The 20,502-nt window shown below is 38.3% G+C and overlaps 1 protein-coding gene across 9 annotated transcripts in view; it reads right to left on the bottom strand.

Annotated features, from left to right (window-relative positions):
* LOC5569251 (disintegrin and metalloproteinase domain-containing protein 12) overlaps positions 1-20,502 on the bottom strand; it is a 1,070,169-nt gene that overhangs the window by 37,787 nt on the left and 1,011,880 nt on the right. For 5 of the 9 annotated variants that reach the window (XM_021845745.1, XM_021845753.1, XM_021845751.1 and 2 more), the window contains exons 17-18: positions 11,588-11,726; positions 609-758 (exon numbers count right to left, since the gene is read on the bottom strand). In XM_021845745.1, the coding sequence (XP_021701437.1) occupies positions 609-758; positions 11,588-11,726 (289 nt within the window). The remainder of the gene's footprint in view (positions 1-608; positions 759-11,587; positions 11,727-20,502) is intronic. The other 4 variants (XM_021845747.1, XM_021845779.1, XM_021845757.1 and 1 more) reach the window with 2 other exon arrangements.

Below are 20,502 nucleotides of genomic sequence, written 5' to 3'. Positions count from 1 at the left end.
ATCGCTATTGCACCATTATAAACCATAAATTGCACCTGCATTATACAAAATGTTTCATAAATTTGCACATAACTTTCGATTATTACTTATCTTCATTTAAGTGGCTATTCGCCCTTGATAAATTCGCCACACATAGAGAGAAAATCCAATACAACGGCTAAATTTAATATGGCCACCAAAACTGTATGTTTTTGCAAAAGAAGCTCCCATAAACATGTTATTGTGAGGGTGCCGTCAAAGAAATGGTTGAGTTATGACAGTTTTAATAGGTTAACAATTGTTTAAAATTGAGGAATCATCAAAAACGGTTTACAGAGGGGTTTATTTGACCATCCAAATGCAGTTTTTCTTACTCGCTCGACAGGAGCTTTCGAACGAGCGTAGCTTTGAACATTTTGAAAAACCAAGTGAAAATAGTGGGCCGGTCTCAGCGAGAATCACTCAATGCAGAATATCGCGTTTTCATAGGACCGTTTACTTTTCTATCTTTCGCCAACTTTCGGTCGCTTAGGTGGTACTTATCTAATCCCTTCCTGTCGAAAATTACCGCCTGACTGATCGAGAGACCCCACTTCCCGCGTCCAATGCCCAGCATCGAGCCAACTTACCTATGGTGCATCTGGTTGCCGTACATCAGTTTGTTCGGATCGTCGGGCGAAATATCTTCCTGGGAGTGGTGGTTAGCGTTGTTGGTGACGTACTTGGCCATCGGTTTCTTCACGTACGGCGGGTCGTACTTAAGGCGAGTGGTTTTCTTTCTGCTCTCGCCACGGTTTTCAATTTTATGAATGATTTTATTTTTGTATTACGGTTTGGATTTGGATTGGCAACACCCGCAGTGGAGTGGACCAGGTCCAGATGCCGGGCGGAGGATGGAAAACACACAAACATTCGATCAATTTCGATGAAGAGAAATTAACATTCTGGTTTTTTGGTTTTAAAAAGCACGAGCTAGGGGCTGCTCGCCGATATTTAAATCACAAAACTAATCAGATATGTTAGTTAATATTGCTAAAGTTTTAAGTTAATAAGATACATATTATTGTTAATAAAACCGAAAAAGACATATTGGTGAATAGCAAATAAGTAGTTTGGTTATTCATTTTTTTTCCTATTTAGAATGTCAACTCCTATCAGTGAAGAATTTTCAAGTGGCAGTCAGAACGAAATGTCGGAACCAATCTTGCTATTGTAGTAGTCGTTGTTTTGTTTGCTCTAGCCTTTAGACGACCTTAGGCGGCTTTGATTTTCTCTTTTTCTTCTTTTTTAGCGTTCTTTTGTGACATTCAGACAATTCAAGTTTGTATTTTTTTTTGTTAGTTAAACTACTTCTATTGGGAGCATGAGCAAAATTGCAATCGACTCAGTAGCGCAAGCACTAGAGCACTGATTGTGTGAACGAAAAAAATCGAAGAAAACACTGCCATGCACAATACAGCTAATAACTGAAAAACAATCGGAAAACGCTCTATGCATTTGAAAAAGAGAATAAAAAAGACCAAACTCAGCCAGATACAGAACTAAGAAAGAGGGAGAGAAAGTAGAGTAAAGAGAATTAAAAGCGAGTAAAGTAGGCGTTTTTCCAACACTAGCAATAACGTAGTTTTGTAAGGTCTGGAAAATACTGAATAAGATTGAGTCCTTTTCGTTACATATTTACAGTGGGTTTGGTTTAGAAGTGTTTGTTCATTTTTTCTTAAACATGTACCTAAGAATACGACAGTAGAAAGTAGTTTAGTTTACAAAAGTTCTCACAGCAATTAAAACAGAAAATGGTACAATAAATGTTTATACTGTATAGATATGGAGAATTTGAGAAATATTTCGTTATTGTGATTGGCTTTTGATCAGTTCATGGAACGGAAATAGTGTTTGACTTTTTTTTGTTTGAGTTCACATAGAAACAACATAATATTGTGTTAATAACATACCGAAAGAAAAGGTAAACTGATAAAAAACGATAATAAATGTGCATAGACTGAAGCTATGACTGAGTGTGAGCGTGATTAGAGAAAACGGGAACGAGCCGTCGTTGGCGTTGACGCAATAAAATTATCAAGACACCTTAAGGATCATTGATTGATCTTTGGGGGCGGTTTTTTGCTCACAAAAACTTCGTTCAGAAGCGACAGGGTTCAATTTTCGGGGGGTGCATGAAAATAGTTAAGGGCATAGACATCGAATGCTCATGCAGATGGTTTGAGTTGTTTTTTTTCATTTGTAAAGGAGATCGTGGGTACAATTAGAAATAAGAGAGGTGATTCGAGGCAAGGATTTTAATGGAAGAGTAATTTGCTTGGATTTAGTTTGCGAGTTTTCAACTCAACGGAAGTGATGCCATATTGGAGGAAGCCACAGGCAGAACTTTGCCAAATCGTAAGTGATTTCAAGACAGAGAGAACGAGAGCGAAGTGATACGGTGGCAGGGGTAAAGTGAGACAAAGTTTTTGCATCTTTCGCACACTTCGCATTTGAGTTGCTCATTCACTAATATCTTTTTCCACATGAATCAGTTTTAAAATTTGGTTTGCCAAACATACACTACAAACAGCTTAATTTTGATTCTTGAGCTTTCCTGAAACCCATTGTTTCTAAATGCTCTCAGTGACAAAAAGCTATTCTCAGATGAGCAAACGAAATGCGAAGTGGGCAAAACACCTGCAGTTGATTTTGGTTTTATTGATGGTTGCTCGGAGAGGCTAATGTACATGATGAATGTAAAAGTTGAAACGTAACACAATCAAACGATTAATCAATTCAAAGGGAGACAGTCTTTTATCTCAGCCTATGGTAAGAGTGATAAGAAAGAGTTATATAAAAGTAATCAAAGTAAGAGAAGTGTAACAAATCTAATGATAAGCATCGAGATATACTGTTCAAAAAATGTGAATTAAATGGAAACAAAATACAAAGTTTTCTCTTGATTGAACTGAAAGTCAGAGAATCGAATCTGAAATATGTAACTTTTTTTGTTCTTTCGTTTCGATTAAGGCTTGATCGAATTGGTACTCGGTTGTGATGTCGTCGTGTGGTTTAGTTAGGTTGGCTGTTTTGAATTATGGTGTAGTGTATTAACTGGATTGGTTGAAAGATTTTGTATGGATTATTGGATGTTGCTTTTTATATCTGATATGCTTCGTACAAGTGCTAGTAGATTGAATGATCTTTTAAAATAATAACAATGGCTTTATTGGTCTAGTAAAATATTTTTGAAAAACACATTTCACAATTTCCAACTTTTTTGAACCATTTCAAATTATATTTTGGCGAACCAAAAGATAAGTCTTTAAAAATGACCATAGGTATTACCTATACAGTAAATTTTTATACGAATCAGAAGTTTTTTAAAAAATCTAGCATTGTGTGAAATGTAAAGAGTCAAAAAAACGAAATGTGGAAAAACAAAACAGTCGATAGCATAAAAGGTCGAAAACGGTTTGATTCATGAAATAATCTCTATTTTTTACAGAAAAGAATTTTGGCACTTAGTTTCTTCTTTTTTGCACTCAATGCTTTGTGTCGCATCAAACTAATTGTAGCCAGCAGTCACCTATGTTCCACGCCAATCCATACTCAATTCTCAATAAGCATAGAATGTAAATTCTCTCCAGAACTCACTCTCGCATAAAACTAGTGTATTCAGATAGTCAGGCAAAAATCAATAAAGATATAGTAGTACGAATCGATCTCGCGCGCATAGCAGAGCATTCTATTGGAACTCTTTTAGACTCGGACCAGAAGCGTAGAATAACAAATTTCAGTGCCGTAGAATAATAAATTTTTAAACGTTGTCCGAAAAGTTGTTCGTTAAAATAAATAGTTTTTAACGTAATACACCGCGAGTGATTGTCCCATGTAATCCGAGAATATTCCGTGAAACAGAGACACTTTGTTCTCTCGACTTTATGTGCAATACATTTTTTTTAAATAGCAACTCTAATCGACTTGCAGTTTCAGGTGAGTTGTAGAGCCTTAAGTTTCTCATAACAATATTCTATCGGGCTGCAAATCTCCTAACCCATTAAAAGGCCGAGATGAACCTTGAATTTTTAACTGGCCACAATAGGGCGATATTCAAAACTGAAAAGGCAATAGATGACTCTTTTTCAGTGGTAGTAAAAACGAATTCCTGAAGCAAAGAAAGCACAATGGAAGATGAACTAAACACAAAAAGTTATGTATTCATATTACGCTTGATTTCTAATCACTACTTTTTCGATCCAGTTTCCTAATTGCAAGTAATTTACGTTTTTCATTATTTTCTATACGTTTTGACAGTTCACCGACTACCATTCTTCCATGCGCTTGTGTTTGAAATTTGAGAAATTTGAGAATCCAGCGTAGCGCGATCAGTGAAAGGCATAGGAACATCAGTGTCGCCGCTAGGCGGCCAGCACAGATAAACTGAATGTTCGAAGGGTTGTTGTCTGTACTTTTTGCCACTGGCGCCAACTGTTAGCGATTAAGATCAAAATAAAAAGTCGTTACCCTATTGGGAGACCAGTAGATCAATTAATTTGATTTTTTTTAAGTAAATGCGGTTAGCTGGTCTTACAATTTTTGGGTAAGACATCCCCCCTGACCCCTCCCCCTTTTCTAGGTAACGGAAAAAGCGTGGACACGAGGAATTCTACGCACGGTAACTGGCTGGGCATGGCGTACCATTGGTACCTCTCGTACTTACAGAAATAAAATAGACCCGTTTGTGTGGTCCTTAGCCTTTTGCCCAGCAACTCCTATCCCTACCTCCTTTTGGTACTGGCCGGGGTACGAGTAACCATAAGGAAGATCGGGTAACCAACCCCGGTGGGAACTCTGGTCGTATGCTGACAGGGAGGGTTTGCTTTTGCTTTTGAACCGCTTTTTTTTTTGAACCGCTGATAATGATAAAGACACTTTTTACGCGCAGCTCGAACGCGAGTACGACTGCGGCCCAAGCCACGACGTCAAAATCATCATAGAAGATCTAAACGCTCAAGTTGGCCAGAAGAAGGAGTTCAGACCGTCTATTGGAAAGTTCAGCGTCCACCAGTTGACGAACGAAAACGGCCTACGATTAATTGATTTCGCAGTCTCCACAAATATGACCATTCGTAGCACCAACTTCCAGCACAGCCTTCCAAACCAATACACCTGGAGATCACCACAGAAACAGAGTCACAAATCAAGCACGTTCTGATTGATGGACGGTACTTTTCCGATAATATCGACGTCAGGACCTAGAACATCCACTCTGATTGCGCCCAAACTGCGCCCAAAACTCTCCGTCGTTAACAACGTACGGCACCGACGGCCGCCGTATGATCTAGAGCGGCTTAAGCAACCGGATGTCGCAACTGCGTACGCACAGCACCTCGAGGCTGCATTATCAGAAGAGGATAAGCTGGATGAAGCCCCTCTTGAGGACTGCTGGAGAACAGTGAAGGCAGCCATCAACAATGCAGCTGAGAGCAACGTCGGGTACGTAGGACGGAGTTGACGGAACGATTGGTTCAACGAGGAACGTATGCAGATTCTGGAGGAGAAGAACGCAGCGCGGGCGGTTATGCTGCAGCAAGCCACTCGGCAGAATGTGGAACGTTATAGACGGAAACGGTAACAGCAGACACGCTCTTTCGGGAGAAAAAACGCCGCCTGGAGAAGACGGAGTATGAGGAGATGGAACAGCTGTGCCGGTCTCAAGAAAAACGCAAGTTCTATCAGAAGCTCAACGCATCCCGCAAAGGCTTCGTACCGCGAACCGAGATGTGCAGGAATAAGGATGGGAGCATTTTGACGGACGAGCGTGAGGTGATCGAAAGGTGGAAGCAGCCCTTCGACGAACATCTGAATGGTGCTGAGAGCACAGGCAATTAAGGATGGGACAATGGAGGAAATGTCTTCATCAGTACTGCGGGCGATGGAAACCAACCATCCTCCACTTTGAGGAAGGTTAAGGATGCCATTCACCTGCTCAAGGCGAATATGATGAATACCTTTTCGGCATACGATTTTATCGACCACGTAGTGCTATGGAAAATCATGGATGAGAACAGCTTTCCCGGGAAGCTCACGAGATTGATAAGAGCGACGATGGAAGATGTGCAAAATTGTGTGAAGGTTTCAGGCGAACACTATAGTTCGTTTGGATCCCGCCGGGGACTACGACAAGGTGATGGACTTCCGTGCCTGTTGTTCAATATTGCGCTAGAAGGTGTTATGCGGTGAGCGGAGGTACGATTTTTACGAGATCCAGTCAATTTGTTTGCTTTGCGGATGATATGGACATTGTCGGCCGAACATTTGTAAAGTGGCAGACCTGTACACCCGCCTGAAACGCGAGGCAGCAAAAGTTGGACTGGTGGTGACAGCGACCAAGACAAAGTACATGCTAGCTGTTGGGGCCGAGGGCGACAGGGCTCGCCTAGGTAGCAGTGTTACGATAGACGGGGATACGTTCGAGGTGGTCGACGAGTTCGTCTACGTTGGATCCTTGCTGACGACTGACAATAACGTTAGCCGTAAAATACGGAGGCGCATCATCAGTGGAAGTCGAGCTTACTATGGTCTCCACAAGAAGCTGCGATCAAAAAAGATTCACACCCGCACCAAATGTACCATGTACAAAAACGCTCATAAGGCCGGTAGTCCTCTACGGGCATGAAACGTGGACGATGCTCGAGGAGAACCTGCAAACACTTGGAGTTTCGAACGTCGGGAGCTTAGGACGATCTTTGACGGTGTGCAGGAAAATGGTACGTGGCGGCGAAGGATGAACCACGAGCTCACCCAACTCTACGGCGAACCGAGTATCCAGAAGGTGGCCAAAGTTGGAAGGATACGATGGGCAGGGCATGTTGCAAGAATGCCGGACAACAATCCTGCAAAGATGGTGTTCGCTTCGTATCCGGTTGGTACAAGAAGACATGAAGCGCAACGAGCTAGGTGGGCGGATCAAGTGCGTATCCTCGAAACGAGGACGGAGAGATGCGGCTACGAACCGAGTATTGTGGCGATAAATTGTTGATTCAGTGTTATCTGTTTAGATGTTAACTAAATAAATGAATGAAAATGAATGAAGGGGTCCTAAATTGGCCTCAAACGAATATCTCAACATCTAAATAAGTTAGAAGGAGAAAAATCTGATTGGGAAAACTTCCGCTAGGTGGCGTTAATTTTATTCAATCATCTGTATCTGTATCATCTGTATCTCAAGATCCTTATCAGCTAAAAGGTTGGTTTCTTCGGCAAAGCTGTTTGACATGCTAAGAACTATCTGAGCGGTACAGAACTTGATTGAGAATTTTCCCGCTAAGTGGTGCTAGTGATAATTTTCCTTCAATCGTCTGTAATTCCAGTTGTTTATCTGCTAGTAGATTGAAGTCTTTGGCACAGCTGTTCAGCAGATCAAGAGCTCTCTAGCGGTAAAGAGTCCGATTAGAAATTCATCCGCTAGGTGGCGCAAGTAAAAAGAAAACTTCAGATAAGGATCTTAAGGTACTGAATATTGAACATTCATTTTTAAATGCGCCACCTTGATGAATTTCCAATCAGACTCTTCACCGCCATTCGAAATTTTGTTGAACGATGATTCCCAGACTCGTTAAAACATCAGAGTACAAAATTCGATTACCATTCAACACTATTTCTGTTTTTTCCACCATCTTCTTAAAACGGCTGATGTAACAAGCCTGAGTTTTACGTGCCTTTAGAATTAAATGGTTCTCCACAGCCCAATCCAAAATTCTTTGAAAATTATTGTTTATCAATTCTGCAGCAGCGTCAGTAGTAAGCCCTGAGCAATTAAAGTACACTTGTACGTCGTCTGCAAAAAGGTGGACATTACAGCCTGCTAACCTTATTGGGAGATCGTTGATATATAACGTGAATAATATCGGCCCAAGTACTGAGCCCTGTGGTACACCTGAAGTAATAGGCAAATATTCTGAAAACTGATTATTCACGAACACAGTCTGCGATCTATTCGTCAGATACGAACGAACGAGACTTACAGCATCAAAGTCGAACCCAAACTGACTCTCTAACTTGTGACACAGAGTCTCATGGCAAATTGAGTCGAATGCTTTTGAAAAATCTAGCAGCAGAAGTACTACTGAGCCGCCACTATCTAGGACAAAGCCCATGTCGTCACATACTTTAATCATGGCTGTTTTTAACCTTCCAGCTGATAAAGATCTTAAAATACAGACAATTGAAGAAAATTTGTTACCAGCGCCACCTAGCGGATGATCCCTCAATTAGATTGGTCATCTTTAGATGACCCTCAATGTGCTGAATATCTTTGCTGAAGAAAATCTTCTAGCTGTTAAGGGTCTTGAGGTAGTGAAGATTGAAGATTTATTTTTACTAGTGCCACCTAGCGGATGAATTTACAATTAGACTCTTCGCCGCCAGATAGCTCTTGATCTGCTGAACAGCTTTGCTGAAGAAACCAACCATCTAACTGATTAGGATCTTGAGTTACAGACGCTTGATAAAACAATCACTAGCACCATCTAGCGGGAAAATTCTCAACCAGACTCTTCTCCACCAGCCCTTGATCTGCTGAGCAGTTTTGCCGAAGTCACTGATAAGGATCTTGAGGTACAGGCGATTGAAGAAAATTTGTCACTAGCGCCACCTAGCGGGAAAATTCTCAACGCCAGTTAGCCCTTGAACTGCTCAACGGCTTTGCCGAAATCATCAACCTTCTAGCTGATAAGGATCTTGAGATACAAATGATTGCGTTCACCAGCGTCACCTAGCGGACGAATTTTTAATTAGATTTACATCAAGGGCTGTCTGGCCCTTGATCTGCTGAATAACTTTACCGAAGACATAAACCTTCTAGCTCATTTAAAGGTTGAGATATTCGTTTGATGCCAATTTTGGACTTTTGAACCTCTCGTGTTCACGCTTTTTCCGTTACCTAGAAATGGGGAAGGGTCAGGGGAGCTGCCTCACCCAAGGATTGTAAGACCAACTAACCGCATTTACTTCAAAATTCATTTATAACTAATTGCTCTACTGCTTTCCGAATTGTGGCCATTTAAAAGTTCCAGTTTCGTCTCGGGCTTTTAATCCCTCTACCGGCAGCTTTATATATCAACCACAAAAAATATTCAAACAACCATAACTTTTTTTGTTTTTCGATATATATGCACCATTTTTCACAAGACTTCAAAAAACTCTTCTATTTCAAGAATCTGTGTCAATATTGATTATTGGGCATTTCTGAGGGGACCAACGTTTTGCCAAAATTTACGTAAATTTGTTTGAAACAATACTTCGATGAGGGTCTGTTGTGAAACAATGAAGCAAATTGGTGCAATCGTTTTTGAGTAATGAACATTTTTGTTGCTTGTACCAATCTGGTCGTATGAAGATCTTGGAAACTGCAAAAAACATCATTTTGTAATTATCCGGGTTTCTTGGAGACCACTCAACCGATTTGTATGATTTTTCCAGAGGAGCTTCTCATAACCTAGCATTATGTAGCCCAGTGGTTTGATAAATTGACTAAAAACAAAATGGCGGTCAAAGACATTTTATATCGGGAATGTCGGTCCACCAAGCAACATCTGAATATCTTGAAAACCATATGACCAAAGATCAATATTGATACAGATTCTTGAAAATGAAGAGTTTTTAAGGCTTGTGAAAAAATGGTGCAAAAATATCGAAAAACAAAAAAGTCATCGGTGATTGAACATTTTTTTGTGGTAAAAAATTGAAGCTTCTGGTAGGGTTAACTAAAGATATTTATCTATCTATCCTTAGCATTCAGGAACCCAAATGCATAGGGGTGTAAGTGACATTTTAGTCAGTTTAGTGCTAAGTATACACTCTTTGGTATACCGTAAAACGGGGTAACTTTGATAGTTTTTTCGAAGAATACTTGAATATTTATGCGCGCTGTTTCAAAGAATTATAATTTATGTTTTTAAAACAAGTACTGGCATCCTACTTATCGATTGCTGTTGATAGATTGCCAAAAGATTTATTTTGAATGGATATATAATTGTTCATATAATCGAAAGTCGGTTTTCTGTTTTGGGGTAACTTTGATAATGAAGTATGCATCGAACAAAATTGAATGAATTACGAACATTTGTAGGGCATTGCATACCTATGGGCGTTTAACGTTATATGGAAATTTCTGACTTAGATTACAAAAATGATTGTTTGTAAGCGTTTCAAAAATGCTAAAATTGTGTCAATTTTTAATATTCATGTAAAAAGCCTCAAATGGTCTCGATTCAAATGAAATCAGTTCTTATATGGAGTGTCATTCTATTATTCTTCAGTCTGCATTCGTTTTGCTTAACCGATTAACAGAAATTATGATATTTCGTTTAGTATGTGGTGGGTTACGCACCATCAAAGTTACCCGCATTATCAAAGATACCCCGTTTCACGGCACTACAGTTTTCAAGCTTTTTAGTGATTTCTCCATCCAATAGAAAAAATAACATAATTCGTAGAAGATAAGCTTGTTATTTTGGCTCCCATACATTTTGTATGAAAACTTGCTAAAAACACTTCAAAGTCAATTTCTCGAAACTAGGTTTTTGTCACTCACATCTTTATTTTCAAACCCTCTTTATTTACAATTATGTGTTCACTTTATCAACCTTAACCTATTAATAAACTTAACAGTAATGAAAATGGTGGATGTGAAAAAAGTCCATTCGAATGTTTCCTGGCCAAATTTCTACTGACATTCTTATGGCTATGGGACGATAAAAGAATTTTCATCTCGCAGAAACATTTCAAAAATTAATTCAAATCTTGAACAAACGAGCTCCACGTTTGGTTATCAGTGGCTATTTGAGCGTTATCATCAATTTCTGCTTACAACACGAATGGACCTAACTTCCTCTGATTAAGATCGTTCAATTCACTTCGCTTGTTACATTTAATTGATTTGAACGTAATTAAAACTTTTAAATAATCGGCTGCCCGATTTTGAACTAAAAAAATGGTACTGTCATTCGTTCAAATATTTTTGGAATATAGATGTAGATGGAAGAATACAGATTTTAATAGATGTTAGACAGTATGCGTGAAGGGTAAGTCCAACCATACGAAAGCATATCAGATACTTGGTTAGAATCTGTAATACAATAATCCATAAGTCGTGGACATCTACGAATGACATTTCTGCTTCAAGTTTTACTCATAGGTTAGTAGTGTACTTTTTTCCTTCATCTGAAATGTCATTCATAAATGTTACCCAAATCTTTTATTCGAGTTTTATAGAGATTCGTGTTTGGTTTCGATGTCTTTACGTTGTAGTATGTCTTAGTTCTGTTAATTTTCTGCTTCTGTTGCTGTTTATTTAAAACTGTTAGTTGCTTATCTTGTTCTTCTACGTTAAAGAAATGCGTTAGTTATTATACGATAAGCAAATTTATTGTTTCACATTGTGTCATTATTAGTTTTAAAACAAGTTGCAACGGTAGGTTGCACAGTTTGGTAGTATTTGTTACATAGAAGTTTTGTTTGTTGTGATGATTGGTTTTGTAGGTTGGTAGTGATTATAAGTAAGGAAGTCAAAAAAGTATAAGAAAAATCGGAAGGAAAAAAAACGAAGAAAATCACTAACCTTAGGCACAAGGAGAAGTTATTATGTACTACAACTGACCTGTAGCACAAAGCCATCAGAGCAAACGTTACAAAAACACCCCCAACAACCGACATTAATACACCGACTAGAAACACCGTGTTAGAGCCGTGGTAGTTTGCTGTTGAATGGTATTATTTGTATTTTTGGTTTCGAGACGGATCAGTCGGTTGGCGTTACGGCCCACGGCACATTCGTTTGTGTTTTGTGAATGGTGGGACATTTTTTTGTGTTTCGTTTGTTTTAGGTCATATTTTTTCATATATATACAATGCAACGGTCGATCAAACAGCGAGAAGAAAAAGGGAGAGAAAAAGAGAGAGAAAATTGTTTTATAATCAACTGCTCTGAAATGAATTGGAGGTGAGATAATTGGAGATTTTCCGCTAGGAGGAGTTGAACGTTGTTTTTTTTTTATTTCTAGTTGTTTTGGGATGGTGTACTTTGCACTACATTTGCGAGGCTGAATTTTGGTGTAGAACTGAGAACTAACAAAATGGAGCGCTAATTTGATTCGTTTGATATGAATTTGCTACGAAAGAATGGAGGGTTAGGGGTTGATTTAGTTTTTTTTTCTAGTGCTTCGACAGTTTTGCATGACTTCGGCGTTGGTCCAATGGTGGCTTTACAATCGCTGAGAAGGAAATTTGTTTTAACATTTTTTGATTGTCATCCTTATGACAATGGTAATCATGTGAGATAATGCGAAAGATGTGTTACTTGCATTTTGCATTCTTAGGAATTCTAGGAATGATGAATGCAACACAGTGCCAAAGCCCAATGGTGCGCTGATTTGGAGAGAGAAAAGATACATTTTTAGTTTTTGATAATTAAAGCTTTAGATTCAGTTTCTTAATGGTATTCATTCTATGATTTTTTTTTCGTATGTGAGAGCTATACCATTTACCATAATTTCTGGACATTTTTTCAGTGCAGTTCTTAATTCTACCATGGATTCGGTACTACCATGGAAACACGTAAAAATAATTTTCAATATTATATGAGTTTTTTAGTGAATGTTGTCATGGAATCGGGTTTTTGAAGAACTCTATATGTTTCATTTTAGATATAATATTCGTCTTGATATCGTATATTTTTCGAAGCTTATATTTTTCTATGTTTTCATTCTAGACTTAATGGTATTTCGAAATGCCTAAATTTAACCAAATAAAACAAACACATCATTTAAATAACATGGCAGTTTACTTCTAGTGAATATATTTTTTTCACTTTCTAACATTTGTTGACATAGTGAGATATCAATGGGTTCTGCAAGATTCCGCTGTTAAAATATCAAGAAATACAAGTATCCATTATAAATTTTCGAACAAAATCGGGTCCAGAGCCAAGAATTGAATTCATTTTATAATATTGAGCAAATAAGCCTTGAAAGTCAGTGCTTTGCTACTTGATTTAATGTTTGTAGGTTATTTCAACACCACACCATTTTTATTTATATAGAAGATAGATAGATAACTAAGATACCGTAATTTCGGGTGAAATTGATTATTTTTTACGATTTTTATTATCTGTTTTATGATTCAGCTGAATGAAGAAAAGTAAGTACGATGGTGAGCCTTATTGCCTTATGTACCGAAATACATATGTTATGTAGTTTTAGTACTAAAATTAATCTCTAAAATAAATAAGGGGGATCCCATTTCGGGGTGAAATTGATCACTTGGCAAAGCGTTCACTGTTAGTTTTGAGAATAACTCTACTTACCTCATTATACTCGAATATGCATCCAACAAAATAATAGGAAATTTAGCTATTCAGCTTTTCTCTCAACCCGGGATGGATATGTCAATATTTTTTCAGGATACAAATCCTTTATATACAATACTAATTCTATTATTTTCTGGAAATTTCTGGAAGTTTTCAGGAAAGTTGCATTACTTTAAAGTATCCATTAAAACTAAAAGTTCAGGTTTGAATTGAATTAGGTATTCTAGGAGAATTACAAAATGAGAGCTTGTGATAGTTTCTTAATTTTCGGTAAAAAATTTCAAAACTTCAAGATTACTTGATATACCAGAAAATAAAAACTTCTGTACGAGACATCTAACATTCTGAAGCACATTAGCATATAAACAGTAATACTCTGACAGTCAGTTGATTTCAACAAAACTAAATGAATGAATAACATCATCATTTGATAATATGTGTGAAAACCATTGACGTAGCCAGGTCAGTGGTGGAAAAGTTCGCATCACGAGCAGTTCACGAGTGTATACCAACGCATAACAAACATGACAGCCTCGCGAACAGGCTAAGTGTGAGTAAGTCCGCACCCGTCTGCTCGAGAGAACATGCCAAAAGAAGTAGCAACAAGCTGGTGAACCTCGCGAGTAACCGAGCAAGGTTTGGTTTTTTATGGTTTTGACAGATAAACTAATTGTTTAACCATCAAATCATCGGTAAACTACCTGTTTGTAGTCAAAATCCCTTGAAAACTATGAATCTCGGAGAGGAAGCAGTTTTTTTTTTCCAAAAGCACAATTGACTCTGAACAGCTCCAAACACGATTACGAATCACTTTAGATACGATTACTCGGGAGCACAACAGATGAGAGTTAAGCAGCGCTCTGACGCTCGGGAGCATATGGTTTTGTTTTCGTTCCAGTACAGCAGAGATGTTCGCCACTTTCCATTACTGGTCGATTTTCGTAATTTCCTCCTTTTAATGTGTGCATGGAAATCTACCAAACACATGTTAATTTATTTTGACATTGCGTCAAAAAGCGTTTCGAAAATTTAGTGTTTGCGGATGCCCCCAAGGGGGAGTCTTGCCACCAATTTTGTGGAATCTCGTAGCAGATACGCTATTGAGGCAAATCAATAATCGCGGATTTCCAACGCGGAACTCCAACTTCCAACTAGCATTCATAGTTGGTGTGTGCATAAGCACCCTATTCAACCTGATGCAAAGTGCTCTTCAGTTAGACGAGAGTTGGTGTCGCCAACATGGCCTTTCGGTTAACCCGAATAAAACATCTATTGTTCTCTTTACGGAAGGACGAAACCGCGATGGAATTCGACCTTTCTAGTGTAATTTTAGAAAATTGCCGAGATGAAAATTTAATATTTTCAAAGCCATCATGCGATGAAATCCCCAAATAATAAATGAGTATTATACAGCAATCATAATTTTGCTGCAAATCTTTATGTTTGTGATTATTTTTCATAAAACAGTTTCTGTGATTAAAGAGTCAAATTTAAAGGATTACATTTTTCTTTGTAATTCGAGATTGAGCTTGCCGATCGTCTTTAAATTATATGTGTGATAAAGAGACCTAGACATTTTAAGTATGACTTTGATATGAAACCGCAGAGTTACCACTAGGCTAAGGAATGTTCCTTCAACCCCCCACCATTACTGTCTGCAGGTTTCCAGAAAGAAGCTGTAGAAAGTCATATTCGAATCTCACTGAACATTTACAAGCCTTTGTAATGCTTCCACTATCGTTATTGTAGTGCACCTTTATGTTCGAGCATCACAGTTATAGCTGTTGAATATTCAAAGAACCCAGCTGTACATGCAATACACTATGTTGTTGGTACGAACAAACACGTGACTTACAATATAAATTATCATTATCGCTCAGCCCCAATTCGCCCCCAAAAAATGGGTTATTCGTTTGCTCGTCGACGCCGTCATCGTAAGGGAAACAAATGATGAGAATTATAATTGGAATAAATTTCCAACGTATAGCTGCAATTGTTACCCATTTCCTCCCTCATCCAGTTTTCCGACTTTTCCGGGCTTCCCATGAACAGAGACGATTGTGTGTGTCGTTCGTTTCCGTTCATCAAGACCACAGAAAGAAAAGTTGTCTCAATGTGCATCTCAGAATTGGTAACTCTTTCCCCAGGAACAGCCAACCGATGCGATCATGGCGCATACCCAGGATTGAAGGACGAAATAGTTGAAGCAAAAATTATTAAATTATTTAAATATATTCATTCAATTATATGCTAATGATGAGATGGGTTTCGACTTCACCAGTCATAGTTGCTGCTGGAAATGGGTAGTTACTTCTGAAGAAGTGTTGGTGGTTTGTTTGAGAATTGTAACGAACTATTTTCGTTTTATGCAGACCGACAATTTTAGCTCAGTGCACTGATGATTGCAAATGTCCTAAATCAATTTTTCAGAAATTACTGTTATCTTTATTATCGAGAGTCTTAGACGGTGGCTGATTCGTCTACAATTTTTCCAGAATGACAGAAAAAAATAATAGTTCTTCTGTCAAGCTTTTCGTCAAAGTTGAATCATCAAGAAGTTCTTCAAACCATTTTTTTTTTGCCATTTCAGAACGTCAGTAGTTGGGGGCCCATATATCCGAAGTGGTAAACGCGCAGCTATTCAGCAAGATTAAGCTGAGGGTTGTGGGTTCGAATCCCACCGGTCAAGAGTCTTATCGTGTAGAAAATTTTCTTGATTTTTCAGGGCACGAAGGTACTGTGCTTGCCACACGATAAACGAATGCAAAAATGGTCAATTTGCAAAGAAAGCTCTCAGTTAATAACTATGAAAGTGCTCATAAGAACACTACGCTGAGAAGCAGGCTCTGTCCCAGTTAAGACGTAACGCCAGAAAAGAAGGGCGTCAGTTTGGCACACATTTCAAAGACTGAATTTTAACAATTCAATATGCAAATGTGCGAGCAAGAGCTTGCTTGTTTTCTGTTTAATGCCTTTGGTTCGTTGGATATGGTCAAGGTTTTACTTGTTTTGTTTTTCTAGAGTATGGCTATGAATTGGAATGTTGGGTATATTGTTGCGAAGTAAAATAAAATTTTGGTTATGTAACTTATTTAATTTGCATGAACATGTGAATGTGTACATATCATTCAGCACTGAAAGTGTTTCGCAAACACGAAAAACATTGTTTCAACGTATGAGAGTATAGGAACAACAGCGACTTCATATTCACGTCTATTCGAAGGAGGTATGCAGCTGTAGTTTTTTTTTATCACACAATGGTTACCGTGTTTATTAGGGTGTGCCTAAAATAATCAATGTTTAGAAAGTTCAACAAAAAATCATGTTTTGCCAATAAACAGTTCGAATTCCTACATGGACATTCGACCAGTCATCATCTCTTACGGGTAACAAAATTGGTTCGTTCCAACCAATCTAAAGGCTATTCTACTGGTCTTGCTCCTCTGGACATAGAAAAATCATTCGAAAGTTTGGCATGAAGGCTTGACTGTAAAATAAAAAAAAACTTAAATTTTCCAATATATATTGTGAGAATAATGCAAAGTTATCTATCGAACTGTACACTTCAGGCTAATTTTTAGAACTCCAAGTGTACAAGTCTTCCTGTAGGAGCTGATGCTCCTCAATGCAGCATTTTGGGACCAATATTTTCACATTTGAGTTATCTGAGTTACCTCAGGAATGCCATAATTCTTTGTTTGCAGATGACACAGGCCTCTCCGCCAAAGGACGAAGCCTGCGTGTTATCTGTAGTAGATTGCATTTTTTGGACACCCTAGACTCCGAGTTTTAAAATTGTCCACACGTGCTGCAGGACAATTTTTTCGCTTGATGACCACTTGAAAATCATTCAACCGATCACGGTTGTGTGATTTCGAATCAGTTTCCTCAATTCCATGAACCGAATAAAACCGAATGCCGGACAACGTGCCGCTCCTTCAATTCCGCCAGCAAGGTTGGGAGCCTCATATGGCAAAGTCCCATAACGAATGTCTGCGAGGACACATTCAAGCCTTTCGAGCATCGTTTTCAGGTGGCAACAGAAGAGCCGAAACGAAAATTATATCACCCTATATCGAATTAACACTTCATCTCGAGTGCAAATACTCTCCGACAATTGGCCTATACTTGTCCATTTGGGGCACTACAACCGAGACATGTGGCTTGGAATTTGCTTGTTTTGCCAGTGTCGTCGGTCCCGAGATAGTGCCAAAACAAGTCAAGTGGATATCGAACCGAAATTTTTCTTCTTTGCTGTTTTCTCTGGGGAATTGGAGAAAAACGACAAGGCTGTAGATTGGTCTTTGGAAGCTAGAGTTGGTGTAGTATGACACCATGTGGACGGATCCTACTTGTGAAATTTTGGCTTACTTGGGAATGTGGGTCCTCAGGAAATAATAGGGTGTAGCATGGTTAGGAGGTGCTGAATATGTTTGAATATTCATAAAAATTGTAATATTGTGTCCATTTAACTGAACATCAGTATAGATCTAAAATTAGGTAATTTTTACAGCTATCACGTGTAAATAGTGAGTCAGTAATAGTTGAAGGTTGTTCTAATTAGAGTTCTAAAATGTTATGAAAACATAAAAACTTTTTCAGGGAGAATTTGCCATGCGATGTCTCTAGTAAAACGAAACTATATATCCAGGCACACCTGCAAATATTTCTCTATGGTTCACTTATATTTGGTAAGCAAAAAGCGGCGGAATGCAATTTTCAGTTGTTCTCCGCAGTAGATTTAGAGAATACACAGAATAAAAATCCGTTCTCGCAAAAATACACCGTGAACTAGATCATGTTTATATGAATGTGTTGCTTAGTTCCAATCTGAGAGAGACTCGCGAAGAGGAAAAATATCAACGTCATATGCAGCCCAGATTCCCCTCTCACGACACGCAGCCCACCGTTTTTATGGCTGAAAAAGTGAAAAGTATTGTGTTCAAAGTAAACTGTTATTAAAAACCTCAGTCGGCGGAGCAGTTTTTTTTTTTCCAAATTTGCTGATAAATCTAAGCAGAAGATTTATTATTTCTAATGTCTGCTACGTTTGCTGGCATGAAATTTCACTCAAACGGCTATTTATGATTCGATGTGATGCAAACTCAATCATTTTTTGCTGAGAGGTTCATGTGAGAGTTTGAACGGCATGCGCATAATTGGTATAGTGGTTATCACGCCCAATGGTATGGGTGCCCTAGTGTAGACGTAGTTGTGAACCTTAGAGGAAAACAATATGCACTCAGTCTCGAAAAACACCCAGAAACCGGGTGTAAATTTTTCAAATTGGGTAATATTTTCATATGCATTTTGATGAGTCTGGAAAGCGTGTGCAAGTTTCTTTGAGGAAAACAAAAACAAACTATGTATGACGAGCGTATGCTAGTCTACGTGTGTTCAAATGTCACTAAGCTTTATAAACACATAGAGGAATAAGAAAAAAACTCAGCAATCACAGAAAAAGAAGACCGTCTTCGTGAGTCTCGTCTCAGGTTCCGATAACGTTCATGTAAACATGACTATGGACCGATGCACGAGTTCACTATTTAACTTTTGGGCGGTGCCGTGTTATTTACGTGACCATGGTAAACGAATCAATTCGACACCGCTCAAACGTCAAATTACTGAAGTCGTGCATTGGTCCATAGTTCACGATGTATTTTTGACAGTTCACGTTTTCGAGAGCTCTTTTTTGAGCGTGTAGATGGAGAGCGAAAGCAGATTCTCACGTTCTTCTCATTTCTAGCATTCTCCAAAAACAAGAAATTCGGGCATAAGGACATTTACGACACTAAGCAGATTGTTTAAGGTTAGTCCGTAGTCTTCCAATCAGCTAAGAAGCTTCTGAAGTTCACTAGCGAAAAATACACCAGTATCGAATGAATAATGTTGCTATGCTTTTTTTCGGGTTGATTTAGCTAATGATCCAAATTGCAAACCTTGCACTTAGCAGAGATGTTGTCAATTTCGATCTACTATTTCGATGGATTTCTTCTCTGTTTTCGTTCATTGCATATAGTTAATGTATTTTAAGAAAATCTGCATCTACAAATTAATTCAAAAATACCTGCATATTATTAGCGATTAACTTTACATTCTTCCAAAAAATCATCCAGGAAATTTCTTGCCAACTTCCTAGCCTCGTTTGATTTTTTTTTTAAATTTCGTTCCAGACATTGTATCAGGAGAATCCCTCCACGAGCCCTACCAGGAAGTCCTGTAGAATTTATTTACGAAACGCGACACGTGTTGTTCTTACGTTAGCACAAAACCCGACCGTGATTCAACCGTACCAATCTCAGTATATTCTTGCTGAAAACCTGAGTTAAGAGTTATTTGGGCCTCTTTGAAGGAATTCCTGGGTAAATTTCATCTGAAGTTCGTGGAGGAATGGGCAAATGTTTTAGTAAAATCACTGAAAGTTTCAATTAGAACTTCTAAAATCCTCCAAACCATAACGCAGATTCCCACTTCCCGCTTCCCAATCTGGGAAGGTGTACCAGTTATGACCATAGTGGTTTCCTATTTCGTCATAAGTGTTAATTTGAATGTTTCCACACTTTGAAAGATTTGGTGTGTTTAGGCAGTAAAATATAGGACATATTTTTACATATGATCAAATGAAGAACCAGTGTAGTCACAACTGGTACACTTTTCCTATGTGTTTAACAGTAGAATTGGCTGTAGGGGAAAATCCCCCAGTACCGGACACCTAAGCCACTTAATTCATTATTCAAAAACTATTGATTTTATGCGGTCATGGTACCCATTTATGACAAATATTATCATTTTTGTAGCGTACAAAAATAAATTTGAAAATATAAATATGAATTATGACATTGCATTTTGATGATGTATTTTAGTACCAAATTGACCAATATTGAAAGGTGGCACGCAATACCGGACACGATCTGGAAACACCTCGAATTCTGTAAATATGTATGTTGTGCAGAAATTGAGAGCTGAAATAAATTTACGACACGGTCTATTGTTTGTTCATTCCATTGGGTAGATAGTTTATATCGATAGGCCGGACAGAGCAGTTGTCTGTTCGCGCCAATAAACGATTGAAGTGAATCGTTCGTTTTTGCAATGCTAGATCCGAAAACTGCAGTTATGGCTAATTTGGTTTAATTCCCTTGAATCCGACATGTATATCATTGAATGTG

This window comes from Aedes aegypti, chromosome 1 (assembly GCF_002204515.2).
Source record: "Aedes aegypti strain LVP_AGWG chromosome 1, AaegL5.0 Primary Assembly, whole genome shotgun sequence".
In the NCBI taxonomy this organism is placed as follows: Eukaryota; Metazoa; Arthropoda; class Insecta; order Diptera; family Culicidae; genus Aedes; species Aedes aegypti.
Note: the sequence above shows the minus strand (reverse complement) of the source record. Positions and strands in the feature narration are given on the sequence as shown.